This window comes from Hypomesus transpacificus, chromosome 20 (assembly GCF_021917145.1).
Source record: "Hypomesus transpacificus isolate Combined female chromosome 20, fHypTra1, whole genome shotgun sequence".
NCBI classification, from domain to species: Eukaryota; Metazoa; Chordata; class Actinopteri; order Osmeriformes; family Osmeridae; genus Hypomesus; species Hypomesus transpacificus.
The window spans coordinates 127,179-147,723 of NC_061079.1; the positions used below are offsets into that span (position 1 = coordinate 127,179).

Here is a 20,545-nt window from a genome sequence, read left to right on the forward strand (position 1 = left end):
GCGTTAAATGTAATGATAGGCTATGATATTTATTCACAACACTGAAACCACTATCATTGTCGTGCGTGAGAAAATGTAGAATATTTGTTGCTGAGGTTCTGAAACCATCACCCAACACATACATTGAGGACGTCATTTCGCAGAATTTTTTTCCTCACATTCTACATTTGGTTTAAACCCCCTCCAACCCCTCCCGCCAGCCGACCGAGCATGCCTGGATGGTCCATCCTCCCGGTCCGAACCAGGAAACGACCGTGTACGCGGCTCCCACCTCTCGCATAGCCCAACACAGTGGCACGCCAGCCAGCCAGATGTGTGTTCGCAATCGACTTTACCTTCATAATATTTATGCATTTTATATTTAAACACCGGCGTGTAATCCGGAATCAAGAAGCTAGATTCAAACCGGAAATTTGTCTCCCTATTCTACAATGAGGTAAGGGCGTGAATCAATTTTCAGTCGTTTATAGTGACGCTATTCTTGAATGGATCACAGTAAACTGTCGTGTATTTTTCCAGAAAAAGTGGCTTTTTCAGTATTTATTGAATAGATATTTAACAATATCGTGGGTTCCGTTCAGACAAAGTTGACAGTAGCCTACACCACAAAGGCAGCTAGTGATTGTGTTAAATAATAACTGCGAAAGCTGTTAACTAGACAGATTTGATCAATTTTAAAGGGTGAATTTGGTAATTTGGCAATTGTGAATACAAATAACCTAATAATAATAGTATTAGTTAAAGTACTTCCTAATTTATGTTCGCATTCCCATTGTAAAAAGAGTATTGGTTGGCACAGTTTGTCAAATTCTGGTATTACTTATATATTGTACAATATAGAATATTAATAATAATAATCAATTATTAAGAGAGGCGATATTTCAGTGGCTCATACATAGGGTAGGATATGAACTATCAGCCTAACGACCTGAAGACATTGGTTATGCATGTCAAACTAAGACAAAGTTGTACATCACTGTGCTATATGCTAGGCAGACACTTTACACTGCTTTTGTAACATGATCGTCAAATAAAATAAATAACATTTACCCATAGGGCTTCACAGTTGCCGAGAGATAAGCACCTCCAACCTAAATCCTCAAATACAATAATAATATCAAGGTGTAATCACAGAGACCCTAACAAAGTACTCTACTAATACATAAAGTGCATGAAGGTGGTCAAAGCCTCTCACTAGTGTTCCATCAGATTAGTAGCCGTCTCATGACTCTACAGTGTAGGGCTTCCTCTGCTCTGTCTCTGGGTCCAGCACCAGGTGAGATGATGGTGTGAGTACAGTAGCACATAGTGAGACAGGCTGGGTGATAAGGTGATCAGAGAAGCTTTCTCAATATAACCTCATGTCTTTACAAGCTGTTGGGCCAAACATTACTCCCCCATTACTGACCCCCGCCTGAGCACGAGTTCCTCTGTACCTGCATCTCCCTCGTCCAGGGAGTGTTAGAGCTCACTACATCACTGATAGGGGAAGTGGAAGTGAGGCCAGATTGTGTGACATTCACTTTGTGACACTAAGATGAAATGTGTTGTGGTTTCTTCCAGCCTGTGTCAAAGTAACACGCTGCAGAGTCTGTGCAACAGCTGGTAAACCACACACACGACAGACACAGTGGCCAGAGTATATTTTAATTTATATGTTTTTTAAATTTGTTTCCTGTTCCCGTTGTAGGGCTCAAATACATACAGGCTTTCTCACAAATAAAGATCATCTACTTGTATGAATGAATCCTCGCTAACTTTTCCATCAGTGTCTACAGCAGTGTGATTTCTGGTGTTCTGGAGATTATACACATCAGTCAGCTGAAAGGAGAGAGTAACACCAGACAACAAATAGTCCTTAAGAACAAAACAGATCAAACACACAGAAATGGTCTTCTACTAAGTCTTTCTGAGGCACCCAGATAAGTCCACACAGTGAACAGTGATATTTTAGATACCAGAAAGAATGCAAGGTCAAAGATCCGCTTTTTTTAGATGAGCTTTCCCCCCCCCCACATGCATTGCCTGCTACTTTTTTACTTTCAAAATCAGTCTGAGTCAGGGCCCTCGTATTAAACTGTCAGCCCTCACATGCAGAGATGGTGGGGAAATGACTGCTACTCGTGTCAACAAGATAAAAAGGTTTCGTAAAAAATGAGCAAACTAAATTCTGTTTCCTTTTTGGTCTAAACCTGAGTAACAGCTTCCTCCTCTATCCACACGAGCATCATGACCTACACTGACACTACACAGGCTTTGTCTTAAAGGTCTGTGGTGTTGCGTATTGTTATGTGTGTGTGTTTGCGTGCATGTGCGTGTGTGTGCATGTTTGGGGTCAGATGCTTCCTGTCTGAAACTAGACAAACACTAACTAGCACTACCTAATTAGACCAACTACTGTAGCTAACCAACGTAAGCTAGGTTGCCTACTGTAAATAGCTCATTTAAAATTCAAAAACAGTTTATTGAATATTTGTACTTAGCCTACTTTTTTCTTTAACTTGGTATCTGCACTTAGCAGCGTCCAACTGGGCTAGCCTTTATTGACGTTAACTCCCTCAGCTTCTATCATAGACTTATATATTGGCTTCAATGTACCGTTAGGCTATAGACTGCACTGTCACCTGGCCCAGTGTAACCTCTTGTGGGGGGAGGGGTAACACAGGGGTGTCAGGATCTTAGTGTGGAGATACGTGGATTGCTATGACAAAATGTTTCAATTGTAGACTGTGGTTTATATAGGCTAAAATGTTTAAAAATATTTTTCTGAGGTTGATTTGTCCTACAGTGAAGTTGAAATCCCATTTTCCATTAATGAAAAATAAATAAATAAATCTGGATGACAGACAATGTGCGGCTCACGATGGGGGGGCCAGCTATTGGAGCTATACTCTAGCTCTGGAGAGCCCCCTAACCCTAACTCTTCTAACTCTAGCTCTGGAGAGCCCTCTAACCCTAACCCTAAAGGCCGATATATGCTTCTGCGTCTTTCGAAAAACTGACACATGGGAACGCCCTCATCTCTGTGGAACGCCCTCTACAAGCTCTCCGTTAGCCCTCGTAGAGCCTCGGAGAGCTTGACGTGCACCTCCTTAATTTTGTAACTATCCGTCGTAGCTACGGAGAGCTACGGAGACCCTCTTGGCTGTGATTGGTCAGTATTAAGTAACGCTTGCGTCAGGGGTAGGGGCGGGGTTGCCGTGATAGCAGGACGAACAGAATCCTTTGACCGCCATTGCTTGTAAAGTTTTTACAATTCATATTTCAGCTAAACGGTACATGTAAATCAGAATCTGAATTAAAATGTGATGAGAAATGGGCAGTGTAGTTTCTGAAAATGTGCGTATTTTATTGATGGAACGGCTAATTTGTAAATTTGCTCCGACTTGCAAAGTCATGTGCATGCAAAGGCATGTGCATGCATGTACCTGGAGTACATGAATCTGTGTGTCTGTACAGTGTGAATGGGCCCGTGTTCCCTACCAGGCAGGGCAGAGAGCAGGAAGTGGTCTAGAAAGAGGAAGTCGAGGTTGTATCATGTCTTGGATTCGAGCACAGAGACAGAAGCAGCCAGAGCTCCTCTGTGACCACGGCAACACAGCTAGATGTCTCTCCCATTAGGATCCTGTGGCACACAACAACTAACAAACAGCTCCCAGATCTGTAATGTACATAGGGTTAGCCCTAACCCATGATCTTTTCATCCTTTCTATATAAAGTAAATGTTCTTATGGTTGTGGCGACAATAACTAATCAACATTTACATATGAGTTGTTGTGGTCAAACATTGTTTCTTATGAGAGGATGAAAACACAACAACAAACTTCATTGTACTTCAGGTTTTCACTCATCTGTCTTGAAGGTCCTCTTTTTCTCAAAATTATTTTTGTCTCCCCTCCTTTTACTTTGCAACATTTCATTCCTCAAGTGAGTCTAGTATCTGCCAGGCTCGGGCCACAGTCATGCTGTATGACGACGCCAACAAGCGCTGGGTCCCTGCTGGGGCGGGAGGGCAGGCCTTTAGCCGGGTGCAGATCTACCACAACCCTGCAGCCAACACCTTCAGAGTGGTGGGACGCAAAATGCAGCCAGACCAGCAGGTAAGGATGCAGCCAGACCAGCAGGTAAGGATGCAGAAGATGGCTCATGTCTCTGCATGTCAGACTCAACATGCTCGTGAGCTGACACATGACCGTGCAGCAACATGCTGCAGTGAATGTGAGAACCAGTCTTAGTGCATTTCCTAGACTTGTCAGCGTATCTCTCGTCAGTATCCCTTTCTCCCTCACTTGCCTATCTGGGGTACGAACTAGGATCCTCCAACTGTCACACGGAACAACCACTTGCATGTGTGTGTAGGGAGAAAAAACACTAATAATTTTCCGATGGGCCGATGAATGATAAATTATCATTCAATTGGCACTCTCTGGTTCTAGGTGGTCATCAATTGCCCAATTGTCAAAGGGCTCAAGTACAACGAGGCCACTCCCACTTTCCACCAGTGGCGAGACGCCAGGCAGGTGTGGGGGCTGAACTTCGGGAGTAAAGAGGACGCCACCCTCTTCGCCAGTGGAATGATGCATGCTCTGGAGGTGGTCAGCGCACTGGCTGACTCAGGTCACACCTTATTCACTAAACTCAACAAGGATTTAGAAGAACTTAAGGTATCCTATATGGATTTTAATACAACATATCTTTTTACTTCAGAAATGCCTGATGTCTTCTGGTATGTCTCATTGTAGGTTACTCATCCCTGCCCCAAGCTGCTCAGAATGGCTCGTTCCTGGAGGAGCAGGAGGCCCAGAGAAGGTGCCACATGTTAGGGTTAAGCAGGGTTATGCAGAAACTACATTTGACACAATGAAGTATTGGGCCTAGGGTTAGGGTTAGTAATGGGCCTGACATAACATGGTTTTGGTGTATGTAACAAAACAATGCAATCACATTGCATTTGAAAACAAATACTGTCCTTAATTTGATCTCAATATATCACAAACTTCATATATTTTGCCTCAAACAACATGATAACCTTTTCAGCCAACTGTCCCTCCTCAGATGTGTGCGACTACTCATCTCCGACTGGGAGGTGATCACATGTGGTCAGGCTGGAGAGAGTGGGAGTCTAACTTGTTAAAAGTGACAATATGACATGAGTCAGGGATAGTTGTATCTTGAAGGGATTGAGTTGTGACCTGCTTCGCTAATAGCACTAGATTGGTGGGGGATGATGATGATGGGTAATTGTTTTAACCCTGGTATGTCATCAGAAAAACACTACAAACAATACTGGTAGAGTCAAGATATTTCTGTTGGTAAGACTGCATGTGTGTGTGTGCGTGCATGTGTCTGTCTACAACCTGTAACTTATTCTATACTCCCAGACAGGAGACCCAGGGGCAGGAGACCCAGGGGCAGGAGACCCAGGGGCAGGAGACCCAGGGGCAGGAGACCCAGGGGCAGGAGAGGGAGCCACAGGCGGTAGTCCCTTCCAGTGGTGCCCCTCCTGCCCCCCCGGCTCCCCCTGCTCCCCCTGCTCCCCCTCCACCTCCTGGTCCTCCACCCTCCGCGGGCCCCCAGCCTACTTCAGGAGCAGCGGCGCCTCCCCTGCCCTTTGGAGGAGGGGGCGGGGGGGACGGGGGGCTAGCTGCAGCTTTGTCTGGAGCCAAACTGCGCAAAGTGCCCAAGGTGAAAATTCCTCTATTCTCATCCATGATAACTAGCACAGGGAAGGAACAGATGAATGCAATGTGCTTGTGATCTGAGTCAGTTCATATTCATCTATGTATGGATATATAAGTATGAGACCTTTAACAGTTCTAACACATTCCCTATTCTGTTGCTATGTACTTTGCTCACTCAAGAGACCCACCATGTCTATGGAAGTGTGAATGGAAGAAGGCTGAAGAACCAAGAATCATAAAACCAAAACAAACATTATGTTAACGCCAAGAAGATCTCCTTGTCATGATCTCTTTCTGTCTGCAGGATGATGGCAGTGCTGATGCCCCTGCTGCCAAAGCAGCCTCAGGAGGGGGGGGAGGAGGAGGAGGAGGAGGTCTGATGGGAGAAATGAGTGCCATTCTGGCAAGACGGTGAGCCATGCTTGTTTGGTGACTGAATGTTAGAGTGTGTGTGTGTGTGTGAGAGAGAGAGAGAGCTAATGAGCTTGGTTCCTGGTTGAGTGAGAGAGAGACACCAGGCTACGAAGGCTGACAGTGTTCTTGTTGCTGTGCAGGAGGAAAGCTTCAGATGTTCCTGTCGTGAAGAAAGATGAACTGGGAAACGTAAGTGTCCTGTAAATCATCTTTGCTCAGATGTAAATCCTCAACATGTCACTGGTCACTGTTACTGTCACATAACATGGATCTGCCTGGTGGTGTCAGTTGAGATGAGGGGATGACAAATGAGGAAATGAGAGATGAGGTGATGAGAAATGAGGGGATGAGAAATGAGGGGACAAGGAATGAGGGGATGAGAGATGAAGGAATGAGAGATGAAGGAATTAGAGATGATGGATGAGATACAGCTGTGTGTCGGCATCCAGTATCAGGCCCAAATACTTGGCTGATGTGTTGTCATAACCCGATCCAGGATATTAGGTTTGGAACTCAGTTCACACACAGATATGTTAGGTTATATGTTATGTTAAATGTTCTACCCGTAATACTGCTTTTCACTCATTTAATTTCCATTCAAAGTAACAGACTATTATGACAACATGAGTTCCCCCCACTGTCTCCCTAACCCCAACCCTAACCCCAGGAAGATGCAGACTCCTCCAGCTCCAGGTCTTCAGGACAAGGAGGTGGGTGGATATTTTGTTTTTATCTTATTCAATTGAATGATGACGTCATTGTATGTACAAAAACATTGAGTAAGTGATATATTAAATCAATTGAATTCTTATAATCAACAGACAATGTCAAAAGATCTTGGGAGAAATCTGCCACCATGCCCAGGTAGGACCCATGCCTGCACAGTGTATCAAGCTACACAATGTAATGTTAACCCAAAGCTACACAATGTAATGTTAACCCAAAGCTACACAATGTAATGTTAACCCAAAGCTACACAATGTAATGTTAACCCAAAGCTACACAATGTAATGTTAACCCAAAGCTACACAATGTAATGTTAACCCAAAGCTACACAATGTAATGTTAACCCAAAGCTACACAATGTAATGTTAACCCAAAGCTACACAATGTAATGTTAACCCAAAGCTACACAATGTAATGTTAACCCAAAGCTACACAATGTAATGTTAACCCAAAGCTACACAATGTAATGTTAACCCAAAGCTACACAATGTAATGTTAACCCAAAGCTACACAATGTAATGTTAACCCAAAGCTACACAATGTAATGTTAACCCAAAGCTACACAATGTAATGTTAACCCAAAGCTACACAATGTAATGTTAACCCAAAGCTACACAATGTAATGTTAACCCAAAGCTACACAATGTAATGTTAACCCAAAGCTACACAATGTAATGTTAACCCAAAGCTACACAATGTAATGTTAACCCAAAGCTACACAATGTAATGTTAACCCAAAGCTACACAATGTAATGTTAACCCAAAGCTACACAATGTAATGTTAACCCAAAGCTACACAATGTAATGTTAACCCAAAGCTACACAATGTAATGTTAACCCAAAGCTACACAATGTAATGTTAACCCAAAGCTACACAATGTAATGTTAACCCAAAGCTACACAATGTAATGTTAACCCAAAGCTACACAATGTAATGTTAACCCAAAGCTACACAATGTAATGTTAACCCAAAGCTACACAATGTAACGTTAACCCAAAGCTACACAATGTAACGTTAACCCAAAGCTACACAATGTAACGTTAACCCAAAGCTACACAATGTAACGTTAACCCAAAGCTACACAATGTAACGTTAACCCAAAGCTACACAATGTAACGTTAAACCAAAGCTACACAATGTAACGTTAACCCAAAGCTACACAATGTAACGTTAACCCAAAGCTACACAATGTAACGTTAACCCAAAGCTACACAATGTAACGTTAACCCAAAGCTACACAATGTAATGTTAACCCAAAGCTACACAATGTAATGTTAACCCAAAGCTACACAATGTAACGTTAACCCAAAGCTACACAATGTAACGTTAACCCAAAGCTACACAATGTAACGTTAACCCAAAGCTACACAATGTAACGTTAACCCAAAGCTACACAATGTAATGTTAACCCAAAGCTACACAATGTAATGTTAACCCAAAGCTACACAATGTAATGTTAACCCAAAGCTACACAATGTAATGTTAACCCAAAGCTGAGAAACATTTGAGAAACAACAAACAACAAATGAGAAACATTTATATCAGCAACCTTGGGTAAAAATACTACCATGTTCATGGGTCATATGTTGAATTTCTATGTTACTTCAACCACAGCACAGTTTCATTCACCACTAACAGTTTATATGAAGCTTTAACAGTTGCTATTGAGACTGCATGGCCCCTGGTTCTGGTTCTCTTGGTTTAGGTAATTTATCTGGAAGAAGAACTCTCATCTCCGTATCTCTCTTATCTGGAAGAAGAACTCTCATCTCCCTATCTCTCTTATCTGGAAGAAGAACTGTCATCTCCCTATCTCTCTTATCTGGAAGAAGAACTCTCATCTCCGTATCTCTCTTATCTGGAAGAAGAACTCTCATCTCCCTATCTCTCTTATCTGGAAGAAGAACTCTCATCTCCCCATCTCTCTTTTTCCTCTCAGGATTAGAGCATTGAACAGCAATGCAGACAGCAGCACAGGAAGTGGAGAAACCAACATGGAGAAAATCAAACAGGCATGCTTTCCTTCCCTTCACTTACATTAAATCAATTCATCGTAAAGGTATGCAAAGTAGTAATTGTCTTTCTTGGATTATCTGTTGTTGCTAATGATAGCTTTGTGTCTATAGGACATCTTAGAGGAAGTGAAAAAAGAACTCCATAAAGTGAAGGATGAAATAATTGGAGGTGAGTTCCCTGTTGAGCCACTGTACTCCACAGTAAACCCTAACCCTGTACCCCACCGTAAACTCCTAACCCTGTACCCCACAATAAACCCTAACCCTGTACCCCACAGTTAACCCTAACCCTGTACCCCACAGTAAACCCTAACCCTGTACCCCACAGTAAACCCTAACCCTGTACCCCACAGTAAACCCTAACCCTGTACCCCACAGTAAACCCTAACCCTGTACCCCACAGTAAACCCTAACCCTGTACCCCACAGTAAACCCCTAACCCTGTACCCCACAGTAAACCTTAACACTGTACCCCACAGTAAACCCTAACCCTGTACCCCACAGTAAACCCTAACAGTGGTCATTAATTTGTCAGTCACCAAACCCACTCTCCCTCTCTGCCTCTCATTCTAACTCCACGTTATTCGTCTTTCAGCATTCATCCAGGAGTTGCAAAGGAGAGGCCCCATGTAACCAGTACATGCACAGTCACTGGCAAATGGCCGATCAACAAGACAATGAAGAAAACATTTCTAAACGAGAAATGGACAGATGGCTGATAACAATATTTTTTGCACTGTTTAGGCTAGCTGATCCTCTTGTTTGCACTCCAGCAATATCATCTGTTCCTTATCGTCTCCTGTATCAGTCCTCTTGTATCTCACCTGTGCCTGGGTCTTGGGGAATTTCTGGCCTAACCACTCAGTTCTGAGAATTCAGGGAATATCAGTAAATACAATGCTAATACTTTTCAAGCATTTCAAATTCTAATGTAGTCTTGATTACCTAAACCATGTGGACATCATTGCTGCAGATAGGGTTTTGTATATTTTGTAATGAACTGCACTGTTTGACACAGTAAGTTACTGCGAGTTCTGGAAATAAGCCTTTTCAGCAGTCTATTTCAGTCGCAGTGAAGCTAATTTGGCCAGAACACAGAGCCATGTCCCTTTTAAGTGTTCACCTCCCCTTCATAGTACTGAGTGAGTTTTGCTAAACTAAACCTAAACTGAAAATGAACTGTTCCTTAGGGACTTGGACTAAACGGCATCTGAGTGCTCAAGGTTAGACTCCTAAATCAACCAAAATTCCCCTTTAAATATATCATCCAGTATAATGTGTGCTTGTTTACAATCAGGGACATACCAAATGAGCAGAATTTCAAACTGGCTAGGGAAAATTGTTACAATTACAAAGAAGTACTTCTGCAAGTATGATACACAACATAAGAGTCAAACTATTTCAAGGAAATACTTGAATTTCAAAAGTTGAAATACTTCTTTTAGTACTTTAGTGGCTGTCAGCTTTTTCATGCACACTTTCCTCCGCTTTCCATGATTGGAGGTTGTCTGACTAAAAGGAAAAAGATATCTCTTCTATCTATTCTATTTTGTAAGTACCCATTACTGCCACATGAGAAGGGGTGGATACGGAGAGAGAGAGGTGGGGCATTTGAAGACTGTCCCTTTGTGATGCTGGTGCAGTGCAGGCTACTGCTGTGCATCACTGGCTGTTATGGAAGATGCCTACAGTATACCCATTATGTTCACCGACTTTGGAACCTCTATCAAACCAGTGGCCAATTTACTTTTCTAATATTTTGCCTCTCACCTCCTAGCTCTCCTACATTTGCATATACTTGTTTTCAAGCAATGTTTGAATTACATGCATTTATTGTTTTTATTTCCAACTGAAGTACTGTGGAAATGACAATGGAATGTATCTTTGATTTAATTTTCAATAAATTATAATTGTTATTTTGGATTCATTGAAAGTGAGTTTTCTTTAGAGAGAACTTTTACAGACAAAAAGAAGAGGAAGTTCCCATGGATGGATATTGCACTACTTCCTCTGTCTAGATGATGGACGTATACACTGTATTCCTAGGATATGCACTATTCTTTCTTATGTAGGCCCCTACTTCACACTCCTGAACAGTAGGTGGCAGTGATGTACCTCTTAACGTTGGTTGCAATCTACCATTAAACAAACGAAAAAGAAGTTACCTGATGTTTTTCTTGTCTGATGTTGGCCTGTTCTGGATTTAGCCTGCCAAAACTGCCTTTGCGACAAGAACAACGTGGGGTAAAGAAAGGATAGAATATGTTATCCTTTAATAATATATATAGTCTACATGTTTGGTAGCCGTTTATTTAAAAATGTTAAACAAATTTGAAACAAACTAATATTGTTAAACCCGATTTGTTAGCCTAACTTGCATGCTGACATAAGCAGCAAACTAGCTGGAGCTAGCACTATGTCCAGACTAACTAGCAAGGCTAGATTACAGCACGTAAACTACAGCAAGACTGAGTTGACAGCGTTACAGTAGCTAGCATACTGTTACCAAAAGTTAGAGCCACCGGTGCTGTAGCAACATACCATGCTTGCACGTTAATTTTGTCTAATTATAAATCAGGTTTTACATGCTCAGGTTAGCCTACTTCCTTCATTGAAATTATTGTTGGTTTGCCAGCCAAGCAGGTAATGTAGCATACAAGCTACGAGACGTATTGTGCTAAAGTCAAAATAGCTTAGCAGTATGACTAGATATCTAGCCCAACTATGCTAACGCTAAATCTAAATTATATATGTAATACGACTGTCTGATTAAATAACGCGTGGCTACGCTAGCAAACATCTGTGGTCGTGTAACTACAGTAGCTAGTAGTACTGTCTAACTGAACTTCTACTGTTGTTTGCCAGCAACGAGGTTATTGGTTTGCTAAACTAGCAGTACAGTAGCACCGTCGCAGCCTGCTTCAAAATAGAACTTGCACTTAATTGATCGACATGACTTAGCGATACTACAGTATCGCCGTTAGCTAGACTAGCTAACGTAGCTCACCTAGCGTTAGTTACGTGTTTAACGTACTAGCTAGTTGAGCAATAATCAAGATAACATGATCAGATACACAACACTAACAAGAAACTTTGGATTAAAAACATGTAGGCTAGATAGTTTATATTTAATCAATGTATGTATGTGAATACTTAACGCTACATATTTTCCCCTCTGTAATGACAAGTTACAGTTAACTTCAGAAACTTCAGACAGTTGTTGTCCGCAAGCTACCTCGCGCTCTCCTCTTTCCTAATCTATAAATGTGAAGTTTTGTTAGCAATCTAGTCATTGTGGGATATTACAAGTAAAATCACTTTAGTCATATATTGGCTAAAAATTAACCACTAGCTAGTTCAACCACACTCAGTCTGTCAAAGAACTACATATAGATGTCAGATCTATAAATTTACAAATAGACTTAACAATTAGATTAAATTCATGGCATGGACATTGTGGGGCCTAGAACTGTAATTTGTCTCTTATTCATCTGCAGGTGCTGTGCAGCATCATTGAGACTTGATTAGGCAAACCATTTCCCAGGCTCCCCTTCCCTCACCCCCATCCCTGACCCGTCCAAACCTCTCAACCTTCACCATGAATGAAATCAGCTTAGTCAGAGAGGGATGGCTCCACAAGAGAGGTGACAACCCAAATCCTACTAATTACATGTAACAGTTCTCATGTAGTGCATTTCAAGGACTCAGACCCCTTTTCCACATTCCACACCTTAACCTAAAATTGATACAATAAATGACTGTACAGGTGACTGTACAAGTTTAGCTTTCCTTTGTTTGGGGCTTTTCCTTGTCTGCAGATCCTCAAGGTCTGTTAGGTTGAGTGTGTCGCTCCAGGGTCTGTTAGGTTGAGTGTGTCGCTCCAGGGTCTGTTAGGTTGAGTGTGTCGCTCCAGGGCCTCTCCAGGGATGTTGGCTCAGGTTTGTCCATCAAGGGACGTATACAGGCTGGGTTATAGCTAGAGCTAATTCTGCAAATATTTAACAGTTAATTGCGATCCCATAAACGTAGGCTACTGTTGAACGGGTAGGCTACTGAGAAGTCGATCTTCCATGGCAATTAAACGCTGCAAAATTTGGAAAGTCAACTCATGTGACAGTGACACACCGGAGTTACCCAATCCAAATCCGTCCGAATGCAGTAGATTAGCCGCTGCAGTGCAGATGGCATTGTCATGACATTTTTAAGATTAACTAATTTATCGTAATAAATACCGATATCGTCAGTGCTTACGAATTATACAGTGATTAACATTTTAGGCCATACCGCCCAGCCCTGGTACTTGGTTACTGTGGTTACTGTGGTTACTGTAGATCAGGTGATTCATGCTAAAGGGTTCAGTTTTTGCAGACCACTGTTTTGTTTTTCTTATAGTCAGAATACTTTAGGTCAGGGGTGTCGAAGTCCGGTCCTCGAGGGCCGCTGTCCTGCATGTTTTAGATGTTTCCCTGATCCAGCTCACCTGATTTGAATGAAGGGTCGTTATAACAAACCATTTAATTGAATCAGGTGTGTTGGAGCAGGGAAAAATCTAAAACATGCAGGACAGCGGCCCTCGAGGACCGGAGTTCGACACCCCTGCTTTAGGTGTTACACTGGCTGTCATGTGCCTTATATTTCCACCTGGCTACTACATCATAAAGGCGGCCTGGTGTCCCATCTTGGGTCCTCTGGAGCCCTGAGTGACCCGGACTGGTCTTGGTTGTCTCCACAACAAACTGGGACCTTGTGTTTGTCTGTACAATCAATTGAATTGACCACAGGTGGACTCCAAACAAGTTGTAGAAACATCAATGGAAGCAGGATGCACCAGAGCTGTCTTTAGTGTCATAAGGAAGTCTGATTAAGTATGCTGATGTCGCATGCTGATGTCGCATTTATTTTTTATGTGTAAAAAAAAAAATGATTTGGGCTCATAATTAGATCTTGTGTAGGCTGATGGGGAAAAAAATGCATCCATTTAGTGTATTTTTGTATTGTAATGAAGAGTCTATTGTTTCACACAGTTTTGTACCAAATATTTTCTGAATATTGACAAAAGTAACTTGTCCTTGAATCTTGTTATGTCTGTTTGCGTGAGATCCATGTATTCAAGTACCTTTTCTGCCTATAGGCGAGTATATTAAGACATGGAGACCCAGGTATTTCATTCTGAAGAGTGATGGTTCCTTTATTGGCTACAAGGAGAGGCCAGACCACACGGACCAGAGCGTACCACCCCTCAACAACTTCTCAGTGGCAGGTTTGTCTCACATAACAGAAATGTTTTAGTGTAATGCATCGTAGATTTTCTTACACCAAACCTTGGTGTAAGAGGTGTACCTTGGTTTTTAGGGGTGTAACGATTCTTTATCCACAATGCAGTTCATACCTTGGTTTTATCCACCTTGGAGGGGGGGGGGGGGGGGGGGGGGGGTTACGAAAGGATCACGTTCTCGGTCTCAGAACATTACACCCCTGTTGGGAGTGTAATGTTCTGAGAGTCAGATGGCTGAGCGGTGAGGGAGTTTAGCTAGTAATCAGAAGGTTCTGCGATCGATTCCTCGCCGTGCCAAATGAAGTTGTGTCCTTGGGCAAGGCACTTCATCCTTCTTGCCTGGGGGGTAATGTCCCTGTACTTACTGTAAGTCGCTTTGGGTAAGAGCGTCTGCTAAATGACTAAATGTAAATGTTGGTTTTAGAGTGTGCAGCTGAAAGTGGCATTTAGCAACAGCAAGGGAAACACTTTGGCAAAGAGGGTGGTTTATTCACATAAAATGTGGCTGTGTGAATACTGTTGTAACTGTTCTACCTGCTGTTGTGTGAAGACTAGTGCTGTCAGTTAAACGCGTTATTAACGGCGTTAACGCAAACCCATTTTAACGGCGTAAAAAATGTTTTGCGCGAGATTAACGTTCTTTTTGGCCTAGCAAACGTTGTAGTTTTTTTTCACATGCTGTTGCAACAACTACTGACGTTAGAAAAACTACAACACCACACCGGATCTAGCTAGACCGGAAACAAAACAACAGGCACGCCGCACACACTTGTTTGGGCTTGCGAGCCGGCTAAAGAGTAGTAGCAGAGCCTGTTTAACAGGTTTTTTTTTACACAAAAAACAACATACAAATATTTTCGCGATCTGACTCAATGGCTGCTGGACATTGTAGATTCAGCCGCTAATAGCCTACTAATAATAAGACTCGTATCACCAGTCCTGTTGTAACAGAATGCCGATGGTATTTAGTATCTCTTATAATCTACTACAAATTAAAAATATTGTTTGTTTAACATGCAAATCATCAGAGCGCGCTTATCACTGCCTGAACTTGCAGCATGTGAATTTACGTAGAAGCTGAGTGGGGAACAGTGCAACAGAGAAATATTTTGTTGTCTTGGCCGGAGAAGATAATGGCATTCAATTTGGATGTGATTCTTATAATAGGCATATTCATTTTTCAACCCAGCGCGTTAGCATGAGCGAAGTAGGGCTAGTCCAACTTGTGTTTTTCAGGTGGTACGCTACATCATATTCAACGTCGAACTATGAAAAATAAACCGTTGTTGGCAGAGTTTGCATTCAACGTTTTTCGAGTCACCCGGTACTTTGTAAATGTAAATGTACTTTAATGAAATGCTGCCATACCACAGATGTCTTTGCCATTTTGACTAATAACGCTGACAAAGTAGGCTATGGCAGAGTTTATAGTTCTGCAGCCAATTGTGCTCGTGCTGTGTGCAAAATACCAAAACAAAGCGCAGATTAATGAAAGGGAAAACAGTAACACCTTTTCTTTTAGATTATATGTTTTTAGAGTTTCTTTATTTGTCTTAAATAATATAATCTACAATTTCTGTAAAACATTTTGTCAATTCAGCAATGATGACACAAGCGGGAATCAGATCTCACACTGCCATATGGCAGCTCGACTAAAAAAAATCTTAGTCGACCAAGAGCATATCGACCAGAAAAATCGACTAGTCGACTGAGTGGGGACAGCCCAAATCGTTTGACAGCACTAGTGAATACTATTGTAACTGTTATACCTGCTGTTGTGTGAATACTGTTGTAAGTGTTCTACCTGCTTCTTGTTTTACCTGCTTCCTGTTCTACCTGCTTCCAGAGTGTCAGCTGATGAAGACGGAGCGCCCTCGCCCAAACACCTTTGTGATCCGCTGCCTGCAGTGGACCACTGTCATCGAACGCACCTTCCACGTGGAGAACAATGAGGAGAGGTAAGGGGGGAGAGAGACAATGCTGTTAGCTATAGGTGAGGGGGGAGAGATACAATGCTGTTAGCTATAGGTGAGGGGGGAGAGAGACAATGCTGTTAGCTATAGGTGAGGGGGGAAGGAGACAATGCAGTTAGCTATAGGATCTGTTTACATGCCTGAGGTGTTGCCGAAACTGCTGGATAACCTTGTAGCGTTGTGTGTGTGTGTGTGTGTTTGTGTGTAGAGAGGAGTGGATCCGGTCCATCCAGGCGGTGGCTAACGGTCTAAAGAGGAGGGAACCGGAGGAGGAAGAGGAACCCATGGATCTGTTCCACTCTCCCAGCGACTGCAGTCTGGAGGAGATGGAGGTGGCCATGTCCAAAAGCAGCTCTAAAGTGGTAAGTGTGTCTCAAGTGACTGAGAATCTGTCTAGCGTGCAAGATGGTGTGTGCCACCTGTTCATTTATTTTGCCATTTGAAAACAAGTGAATAGGTCTATAAGATGGCTAAGATCCAGCTCTACTGTGTTATCAGACGATGAGCGACTTTGAGTACCTGAAGCTGCTGGGCAAGGGAACTTTTGGTAAGGTGATCCTAGTCAAGGAGAAATCCACCGGTGTTCACTACGCCATGAAGATCCTGCGCAAGGAGGTCATCATAGCCAAGGTAAGACTGGGTCTCAGGGCTCTGTTGAACAGAACAGCAGAATCTGCTGCATTACTGGATCTGTAGATTATTCTTGTCGTCTGTTTACATATTCTGGACGTGCAAGTTAGTTGGGTTAGTACATGAGCTTACTATGTGTGTTGGATTGCATCAGTGAATATGGGTGTGTGTATTCTAAATGGCCAGGCTAACCCCCCTGTGACTGTGTTGATGTCCAGGATGAGGTGGCCCACACAGTTACAGAAAGCAGAGTGCTGCAGAACACACGGCACCCCTTCCTCACTGTAAGTCACACAGCTGTTACACACGATTTACATACAGGAAACTTTGTCAGATTGCTCATCATCTGCCCTGTCTCCCAGACCCTGAAATATGCCTTCCAGACACATGACCGACTGTGCTTTGTTATGGAATATGCCAACGGAGGAGAGGTTGGTGATAACACAGCCCATATTCACCTATATCATAAACACTGTCAGCTATATCATATACCCTGCAGTCATCTATATCACATAGACAGTCAACTCTATCATATACCCTGCAGTCATCTATATCACATACAGTCAACTCTATCATATACCCTGCAGTCATCTATATCATAAACACTGTCAGTCTGTCAGCTATATCATATACACAGTCAACTATATCACATAGTCACCAATATCATTTACTCCCATAGTCACATGCCACCTCTAGTTTCTCACTGAATCTGACTCCTGTCCTCGCAGCTCTTCTTCCACCTGTCTCGAGAGCGCGTATTCACAGAAGACCGAGCTCGTTTCTATGGTGCAGAGATTGTGTCTGCGTTGGAGTACCTTCACTCTCGTGATGTTGTCTACAGGGATTTAAAGGTAGCAGTACCTTCACTCTCGTGATGTTGTCTACAGGGATTTAAAGGTAGCAGAACCGCTGATCACTGGTCCTACACATCTCACCGACATGACTTCAAATGTTCCTTTTCACAAAATGCATTTACATTTATGCATTTAGCAGATGCTTTTATCCAAAGCGACTTCCATGAGAGAGCTTTACAAAATACATTCAAAGGATAGTCATACAGGATTTTTTTTTTTTTTAATCTCTTTTCAACATTTAGGAAAATCAAAGTTTGCTACGTCACATAGCACCAGCATGTGTCACATAGCACCAGCATGTGTCATATAGCACCAGTATGTGTCTATCTCTGAAACGCTGTTGTGCCCCCAGCTGGAGAACCTGATGCTGGACAAGGACGGCCACATCAAGATCACAGACTTCGGGTTGTGCAAGGAGGGTATCACCCCTGATGCCACCATGAAGACCTTCTGTGGCACTCCAGAGTACCTGGCACCAGAGGTACGCTCGTCAGGCTCGTCAGACAATAGGGACGTTCTCCAAGATATCCAGTGTATCAGACGAGCCCTCTCCTCCCTCCACAGGTGCTGGAGGACAACGACTATGGCCGGGCGGTGGACTGGTGGGGCCTGGGCGTGGTCATGTACGAGATGATGTGCGGCCGACTGCCCTTCTACAACCAGGACCATGAGCGCCTGTTCGAGCTGATCCTTATGGAGGAGATCCGCTTCCCCAGGAACCTGGCGCCCGAAGGCAAGGCCCTGCTGGCCGGCCTACTGAAGAAGGACCCCAAGCACAGGTCTGGTGTGCTGGGAGTAGGGTTAGCTCTGCAGGTCTGGTGTGCTGGGGGTAGGGTTAGCTCTGCAGGTCTGGTGTGCTGGGGGTAGGGTTAGCTCTGCAGGTCTGGTCTGCTGGGGGTAGGGTTAGCTCTGCAGGTCTGGTCTGCTGGGGGTAGGGTTAGCTCTGCAGGTCTGGTGGGCTGGGGGTAGGGTTAGCTCTGCAGGTCTGGTTTAGCATACAGCTTCACACATTAATGTCCTTTTATATGTGCCGTTTGATAGAGGCGTGTACTCGTTATCTAACATCCCTGGAGAAATTGACAATATCATGGTTACTCAGAGAGCACATTGTCCTCGGGGTCAAGCCTGATTCTGATTTCTTTCTGTTGATGACAGGTTAGGGGGTGGACCCAATGATGCCAAAGAGGTGATGACACACAAGTTCTTCGCCACCATTAACTGGCAAGATGTTCTGCAGAGGAAGGTGAGGGAGAACTTGGCACCTGTTGTCATGGGTTGCCCAGATCTGTCGTCATTGGCCTATGTCTTTTGAATGTTTGAGTAAAACCTAAATTGAATAACAGGAAAATAGCTGGGAGTATAGACTGTGAGCAATGCTTACTCACACTATTGTGAAACAGTATAATAATAACAAGGTAACAGATATTTGAATCAAATGGGATATAAAACATTTGGAAGTTTACAGGGGGCTCTATGTACGTAATCACCAAATTAGCATAATGTACACATTGCGTAAACAAAACATGACTTAAATGAAGTTCCATAAGGTAACATGTGAAAGCTGTGTGATTGAGATAAGCTAAGCAGTGTCCTCCCTGACTGTCTCTCTCCTCCCAGCTGACTCCGCCCTTCAAGCCTCAGGTGACTTCTGAAACAGATACCCGCTATTTTGACGACGAGTTCACAGCACAGACCATCACCCTCACGCCTCCAGATAAATGTAAGTACTTAACGTGTTTTTGTATTTATTTTTCTGTCTTGCATGGTGATCTAAACTGATCTTTCCTGTTACATGGTGATCTACACTGATCTTTACAGTAACTTTGAAACTGTTAACATTGTAATGTTCTTCTTTGCTTCCAGATGACAATCTGGATTGTGAGGACCCTAACCAACCTGCCCACTTTCCCCAGTTCTCATACTCTGCCAGCATAAGAGAGTGATGCCCCCATAACAAATCTCTCACACACACACGGTCGTATCAAAGACTGGAATCTGATGATGCCATAAACTGGTGGTTTATTGGTCTTGGTGGGATCTGTGCCAAAACTCACCACCACAATGTTATGTATAAACTGTAGCCACACTACCCTCAGGCCTGGCTGTCCCTGCAGCATACCAGGTCAGCAGGACACACAGGAACAGCTCTAGCACCTATGGACACACCTGCAGACGACTAGCGCTGCTCTCCTTTCTGCGTTTCTTGTACTCGCAGATGGAACTCGGTCTTGATTTTCAATTCCTCTCATTTTTCTTTTTACATTAACACACAACTGCTGGAGCTACAAGAAACACTCAAATTAATACCCATATTTCGGAGTTTTTGCTTAATAAGGAGACATACTCTTTCTCTGTGATTTGCAAGTGTTCTTTTCTGGAATGATCTGTTACCATGGTGATGGCACTGGTCTACAGGGAGAAGAGGGAGGTTTGGAACCAGGAGACTAGGAGGGAGGGGAGGTTTGGAACTAGGAGACTGGAGACTAGGAGGGAGGGGAGGTTTGGAACTAGGAAACTAGGAGGGAGGTGAGGTTTGGAACTAGGAGACTAGGAGGGAGGGGAGGTTTGGAACTAGGAGATTAGGAGGGAGGGGAGGTTTGGAACTAGGAGACTTGGAAGGGAGGGGAGGTTTGGAACTAGGAGACTTGGAAGGGAGGGGAGGTTTGGAACTAGGAGATTAGGAGGGAGGGGAGGTTTGGAACTAGGAGACTTGGAAGGGAGGGGAGGTTTGGAACTAGGAGACTTGGAAGGGAGGGGAGGTTTGGAACTAGGAGACTTGGAAGGGAGGGGAGGTTTGGAACTAGGAGACTTGGAAGGGAGGGGAGGTTTGGAACTAGGAGACTCGGAGGGAGGGGAGGTTTGGGAAGAGAGAACATCAAAACTGAACGTCCACATTTTAATCAATGAGAGAATGCGTTGTGTGTGTAATTGATGTATGCTTGCCGTCTGGAGACAACCTGGTGACATAGTAGAACA

At 43.3% G+C, this 20,545-nt stretch overlaps 2 protein-coding genes across 3 annotated transcripts; both read left to right on the forward strand.

Annotated features, from left to right (window-relative positions):
* The first annotated feature begins 77 nt into the window (after window positions 1-77).
* On the forward strand, window positions 78-10,760 carry vaspa (vasodilator stimulated phosphoprotein a). The gene is made up of 12 exons (XM_047042965.1): window positions 78-436; window positions 3,929-4,100; window positions 4,437-4,617; window positions 4,743-4,809; window positions 5,382-5,685; window positions 5,986-6,092; window positions 6,236-6,284; window positions 6,763-6,805; window positions 6,917-6,959; window positions 8,762-8,834; window positions 8,949-9,006; window positions 9,433-10,760. The coding sequence occupies exons 1-12, from the start codon at window positions 432-434 to the stop codon at window positions 9,468-9,470; spliced, it is 1,140 nt and encodes a 379-aa protein (XP_046898921.1). The 5' UTR covers window positions 78-431; the 3' UTR covers window positions 9,471-10,760.
* A 221-nt stretch (window positions 10,761-10,981) lies between these two features.
* akt2l (v-akt murine thymoma viral oncogene homolog 2, like) lies at window positions 10,982-19,926 on the forward strand. 2 transcript variants are annotated; one of them, XM_047042963.1, is made up of 14 exons: window positions 10,982-11,081; window positions 12,335-12,481; window positions 13,969-14,097; window positions 15,959-16,070; window positions 16,294-16,447; window positions 16,584-16,715; window positions 16,934-16,999; window positions 17,078-17,146; window positions 17,444-17,566; window positions 17,922-18,050; window positions 18,134-18,348; window positions 18,725-18,812; window positions 19,187-19,289; window positions 19,433-19,926. In XM_047042963.1, the coding sequence occupies exons 2-14, from the start codon at window positions 12,436-12,438 to the stop codon at window positions 19,510-19,512; spliced, it is 1,446 nt and encodes a 481-aa protein (XP_046898919.1). In that variant the 5' UTR covers window positions 10,982-11,081; window positions 12,335-12,435; the 3' UTR covers window positions 19,513-19,926. The 2 variants fall into 2 exon arrangements, with proteins under 2 accessions (XP_046898919.1, XP_046898920.1); XM_047042964.1 differs by lacking the exon at window positions 12,335-12,481.
* Window positions 19,927-20,545: the final 619 nt, after the last annotated feature.

Excerpts from the sequence above, each read along its gene's own strand:
- akt2l (XM_047042963.1), top strand. The coding sequence starts at position 12,436 with ATGAATGAAATCAGCTTAGTCAGAGAGGGATGGCTCCACAAGAGAG. Across the intron at positions 14,098-15,958 it reads CAACAACTTCTCAGTGGCAG|AGTGTCAGCTGATGAAGACG; the intron begins GTTTGTCTCACA and ends ACCTGCTTCCAG. Across the intron at positions 18,349-18,724 it reads AAGAAGGACCCCAAGCACAG|GTTAGGGGGTGGACCCAATG; the intron begins GTCTGGTGTGCT and ends TGTTGATGACAG.
- vaspa (XM_047042965.1), top strand. Across the intron at positions 6,285-6,762 it reads AGAAAGATGAACTGGGAAAC|GAAGATGCAGACTCCTCCAG; the intron begins GTAAGTGTCCTG and ends CCCTAACCCCAG. Across the intron at positions 8,835-8,948 it reads ACATGGAGAAAATCAAACAG|GACATCTTAGAGGAAGTGAA; the intron begins GCATGCTTTCCT and ends TTGTGTCTATAG.